This window comes from Crocuta crocuta, unplaced genomic scaffold, assembly GCF_008692635.1.
Source record: "Crocuta crocuta isolate KB4526 unplaced genomic scaffold, BGI_CrCroc_1.0 scaffold334, whole genome shotgun sequence".
NCBI classification, from domain to species: Eukaryota; Metazoa; Chordata; class Mammalia; order Carnivora; family Hyaenidae; genus Crocuta; species Crocuta crocuta.
In genome coordinates, this window is record NW_027533260.1 from 1,940,734 (window position 1) to 1,946,041 (window position 5,308).

General features: G+C 57.8%; 1 protein-coding gene across 1 annotated transcript in view; it reads left to right on the forward strand.

Moving 5' to 3' along the window:
• AKT1S1 (AKT1 substrate 1) overlaps nucleotides 1–4,911 on the forward strand; it is an 8,596-nt gene extending 3,685 nt beyond the window's left edge. Inside the window, exons 3-6 of the mRNA XM_077747210.1 lie at nucleotides 1–243; nucleotides 1,723–1,800; nucleotides 1,883–2,052; nucleotides 3,840–4,911. The exon at nucleotides 1–243 is cut by the window's left edge and continues 11 nt beyond it. Coding sequence (XP_077603336.1) covers nucleotides 1–243; nucleotides 1,723–1,800; nucleotides 1,883–2,052; nucleotides 3,840–3,983 — 635 coding nt within the window. The 3' untranslated portion in view covers nucleotides 3,984–4,911. The remainder of the gene's footprint in view (nucleotides 244–1,722; nucleotides 1,801–1,882; nucleotides 2,053–3,839) is intronic.
• The last annotated feature ends 397 nt before the right edge of the window (nucleotides 4,912–5,308 follow it).

Sequence of the window (5,308 nt, forward strand, 5' to 3'; positions counted from 1 at the left end):
TTGCAGCCCACGGCCGGGGGGCCCTGGCAGAGGCCGCCCGCCGCTGCCTCCACGACATCGCCCTGGCCCACAGGGCCGCTGCTGCCGCCAGGCCCCCCGTGCCCCCACCAGCGCCACAGCCACCCAGCCCTGCACGGAGCCCGCCTCGGCCCACCCTGGCCAGGGAGGAGGACGAGGAAGATGAGGACGAGCCGACAGAGACTGAGACCTCAGGGGAGCGGCTGGGTGTCAGCGATAATGGAGGTGAGAGGGGCTGGGGCTGGGGTGGCTCTTGGCTCGACAAATCGCCACCAAGGTAGGTTTTCCTGGAGAGGTGGGACTCGCTTGTCCCTGACCCCTGGTGTTCTATGGAAGCTGCAGCCTCAAAGAGCCAAAGGGGCAGGCGGACTTGCTGTGTGACCTTGAGCAGGTCAGTTCCCGTCTCTGAGCCTCAGGTTCCTTACATGTTACCCTGAGGCCAACTCTGTGGTGGGGGTTGCTGGACACAGACCCAGAGCCAGCCCAGGCCCTTTTCTTGAGGGACTTTGAGCCTGGCAGAGAAGTTGGTGTTCCCGATGTGAGGCAGTGCCCTGTGGAGGCCATGGGGATGGGACCTGAGCCGAGAGCTTTGGAGTTATTTGCAAATACGGGGCGCCTCGTGCTTGTGAGAACAAAGGGAGGAGTCAGGGATGCAGGCAGCAGCTTAAAGAAGCCAAGGGAAGATGCAGCTGCCTGTTTCGGGGGCTAGTTGGAGACTAGACTATAACAATAGGGCATTGAAGAGTGATTAGGAGTTCGTGGGGGCTCGATAGGTAGGACTTACTGTTACTCTAATGCTGGCTTTTTCACTGTTGCTGGAGAAAACCTGCATAGGTTTAAGGGCACAGACTCTAAATTTTTTAATGCTTTATTTCTGATTTCTGAGAGAGAGAGCACGCGCAGGGTAGGGTCAGAGGGAGAGGGAAACCCAGAATCCGAAGCAGGCTCCAGGCTCTGAGCTGTTAGCACAGAGCCCGACGCGGGGCTCAAACCCACGAACCATGAGATCATGACCTGAGCCGAAGTCCAACGCTCAACCGACTGAACCACCCAGGCGCCCCAAGGGCACAGATTCTAGAGCTGGGTGACCTGGGTTCAAATCCTGGGGATGCACGATTATTAGCCAGGGAACTTTGGGCAATGATTTAACTCCTCTGGGCCTCCTGGTCCCCATTTGTCAAACAGGGATCATAATCGTGTCCTGTTTTTCTCAGTCTGTTTTTTGACCAGTTCATCCTAAGCAGATAGATCTTTTTTTTTTTTAAATGTTTTTAATTTATTTCTAGGAGAGAGAGAGAGAGACAGCGTGAGCAGGGGAGGGTCAGAGAGAGAGGGAGTCACAGACTGAAATAGGCTCCAGGCTCTGAGCTGGCAGCACAGAGCCCGATGCGGGGCTCGAACCCACGAACCGCGAGGTCATGACCTAAGCGAAAGTCAATCGCTTAACCGACTAAGCCACCCAGGCGCCCCTCAAGCAGATAGATCTTAAGAGATTTCATGTTTACGCAGCCAGTTGTTTTCACCCGAGGGTGTAACAGATAGAAACTGGATTTGTTTCTGCTGATGACCTGGAAGATAACCAGGGCCAAGGGTGTTTGAGGCAGAGGGAATAATTCCAGAAGCCCTGAGGCTCGCAAGGGCCGCCAGTGATGGGGGAGGTGGTGGCGGTGGCTGCAGTCGTGGCTGGAGTCCCGCCACCCACAGGGCTCTTCGTGATGGACGAGGATGCCACACTCCAGGACCTGCCCCCGTTCTGTGAGTCGGACCCTGAAAGCACAGATGGTAAGTGTCTCGGGCTGTCCCCATGCCCAGGGCTGCTGGGATGAAGTCAGGGGCACGGGCTGAAGTCCACCCTCTCCCCCAGATGGCAGCCTGAGCGAGGAGACCCCTGCTGGCCCCCCAGCCTACTCAGTGCCTCCGGCCTCAGCCCTGCCCACACAGCAGTATGCCAAGTCCCTGCCCGTGTCCGTGCCCGTCTGGGCCTTCAAGGAGAAGAGGACAGAAGCACGATCGTCGGATGAGGAGAATGGGCCGGTGAGGGGCAGAGGGGAGGAGTGGGGAGGGAAAGGCTCAGAGCCACTTCCTACAGGAAGCCCTCAGGCATGGATGGCACATTCCATAGGCTTGATCCTCCCCTCCACCTCATGAGACAGGTTTCTGGGCCCGAGCCCTAAAGTTTTAACTATTGCAGCCTTATAACACACCCCGGTGCCTTGTAGGGAAAGTCCATTCCGGTTTCTAGGAATAGCTTCCTTTATAGAATGCCTGCTTCAGGCAAGACTCCGGTACTTCGGTATCCCGTCGAGAAGGGGAAACAGGCTTGGAGGGGCCAGATCACCTTTTGTCCCCACCTGGCATATTCCTGGCTCCCCCTGGAATTTGCCCCTCCCCCACTTCGGTTTCCCCCACAGAAGCCTTCAGTGGCTCCTGGGCTGGCCTGGCCTGGGTGGACCCTCTTGGTCCATCACTGAACCTCCCTGACACACGGGGAGTGTATGTGACTTTCTTGGGACCTCAGCATGTAAGGGGATTGGAACCCGGCTTCCTTTTGGAAAGGAGTTACGGGCCGCAAGGGAGGAGGCCCTGGGCCCCTCAAGTCCCCCTCGCTGTGGTGCCTCTCCGGGTCCTCGACAGGCCGGCGGCATCCGGCCGGCGGCATCCAGCCGCTGCTGCTCTCCTTGTTGCCCCCGGTGGACACGCGGGGAACTGACAGCATTTGAGGCCTGAGTGGGGGGAGGGAGGAGCTGGTCTCTGGTCCCGCATCTGCCTGGGGCCCTCCCTTTCTGTCCGAGGCCAGACCCAGCTCCAGCCTTCGGGGCCATAAGGGAGGTCGCACTAGATGCTGGGGGGCAGGAGGACAGGGCCCCTTCCGGGTGGAGGCCAACACGGCAAGGGGTCCTATCCCTACAGCGCCGGCCGCGTGACTGTTCATAGCCCTTGAGCAGTCGCTGTGCTCGTGGTCTCAGACTCTGTCCTCATCCCCGTGTTTTAAATGTTTTTGTTTTTGTTTTTTATGTTTTATTTATTTCTAGGAGAGAGAAACAGCGTGAGCAGGGGAGGGTCAGAGAGAGAGGGAGTCACAGACTCCGAAACAGGCTCCAGGCTCTGAGCTGGCAGTCAGCACAGAGCCCGACGNTCTCAGACTCTGTCCTCATCCCGGTGTTTTAAATGTTTTTGTTTTTGTTTTTATGTTTTATTTATTTCTAGGAGAGAGAAACAGCGTGAGCAGGGGAGGGTCAGAGAGAGAGGGAGTCACAGACTCCGAAACAGGCTCCAGGCTCTGAGCTGGCAGTCAGCACAGAGCCCGACGCGGGGCTCGAACCCACGAACCGCGAGATCATGACCTAAGCGAAAGTCGGACGCTTAACCGACTAAGCCACCCAGGCGCCCCCTTCATCCCCGTGTTTTAAAGGGGAGAGCGAAGCCTAGGGAGATGATGTGCCCGTCGACAGCTTGTCGATGGCAGAGGCCCGATTGTTACATGACTAATGCCAAGCCCAACCCAAATCCATAGACATGACACCCTCTGGGTGCATGCAGCCTTGATGGTCAGCAGACAAGCAGCACTTCCGTTGTATAAGGAACTAGAACGGCGATAGGATAGTAGTTGTTCTTGCGTGTGGAGTCCTCAGGCCAAGGAGCGGCGGAAGAGGGAGGCAGGAAGGCTTCTTGGAGGAGGCGGTGTTTGAGTTGGGTAGAAGGATCCTACTTGGAGCCAGACTGGGGGAAGGGCCCTCTGGCCGTAGGCGAGAGGTGCTGGGAGGGGCCTGGCCCGAAGGGGCGGGGCCGCAACAGGCGCTGACCCCGCCCCCGTTCCGCAGCCCTCCTCGCCGGACCTGGACCGCATCGCGGCGAGCATGCGCGCGCTGGTGCTCCGGGAAGCCGAGGACACCCAGGTCTTCGGGGACCTGCCGCGACCGCGGCTCAACACCAGCGACTTCCAGAAGCTGAAGCGGAAATACTGAGGCCGAAGGAGAGAGCTTCACGGCCCAGCGTCCGCTACGGCCCACACTACACCCCTGCCCAGCCCCCCGGGCCGGCCAATCAGGCTCAGACCTGGGACCGACCTTCCAGGTTTCCCGGGCCCCAGGATTGCCCCCTCCCTGCCACTCTCCGCCATCCTTCCAGCCCACGATCCCTTTGCGCGCCGAGGAGCGGGACCTATCTAGTTTCTCGATTGGGTCTGTCGCCGCTTTCTCTCCCCTGCGACAGATTCTTTCGATTAAGGAATTGGCTCGCTCCCTGGTTCGGGCGGCCAGTTTTAAACCCTAAAATGGGTCAACTGTCGTTTTTTGCCTAGCGACAAGGGCTTTGCTCGCGCGGCATTGGTAGAAAGCGAAAAGCGGAGCCACTGGATTGGGAAGTGGCAAGCCGTTTTGGCCTAGAGAGTGGGCGGCTCCTACGTTTGATTGGCTCGGGCCCAAAGGGCTTGACCAATCTCGCGGAGTCGCCATCCCACCCTTCCTGGGCTGTCCGCCTGATTGGCTCCAGCGTCCTGTGGGCGTGGCCAAACCTTCCTCCTGTGCCCAGGGATTGGCCTGCGGCCTTAAATTTGTGTTCTTTACACTACTGGGACTGGGGTTGTTTTTGACCTAGTCCTACGTGTCCCTCTGCCCCCTCCCGGGGATGGCCCAGTCCCGTCCCTGAATCTGATACCTTCTCACTGGTTCCATCCCACAACAGCCTGCCAATCGAAGTCCGTCCTTGCAGCCCGGACGGCACCAGCTCCCGCCCCTCTCCCCCCACCCCCACAGGTGCCTTAAAGGGCCTTCGTCCGCCCAAGGTGGGGGGCAGGGGCCCTCGCTCTCCCGGCCCTTGTGTGGGGGAGAGATTCGGAGGTGGGGATCGGGAGTTGGGAGGGATGGTCTGAGATTAAAAGAGTTTTACCTCTGAGTACAAAATGTGTTCATTTAACAAACACTTTCTGAAGCTGAATGACCAGCATTTCATCGATGTTAAGTGCAAAGCTAGGCGTTTTTACAGATAAGAGATTCACAGGGTGGGAGTGGGGATTCCAGCCCTGTGTGACTACAGATCCCTAATCTTCAAGAGATGAGTGTTGGAATGTGAATAGTCTTTAAGGAATCAGTGTTCTGAGTCCAGATAGCCCCCAGCAAAACCAGGAACCTCCAGTTGAGGCCTAGAGTTTTCTGCCTAACATGAGAGCTAAAGACAGAACCTGGTTCGAAGTCTGGGCTGGGGCCAGTAAACCTGTAAACTTCATCTCCCATCAGACCATCACTGAAGGAATGCTAGCAACAGATAAGACGAACTACCAGCCAAACACTTT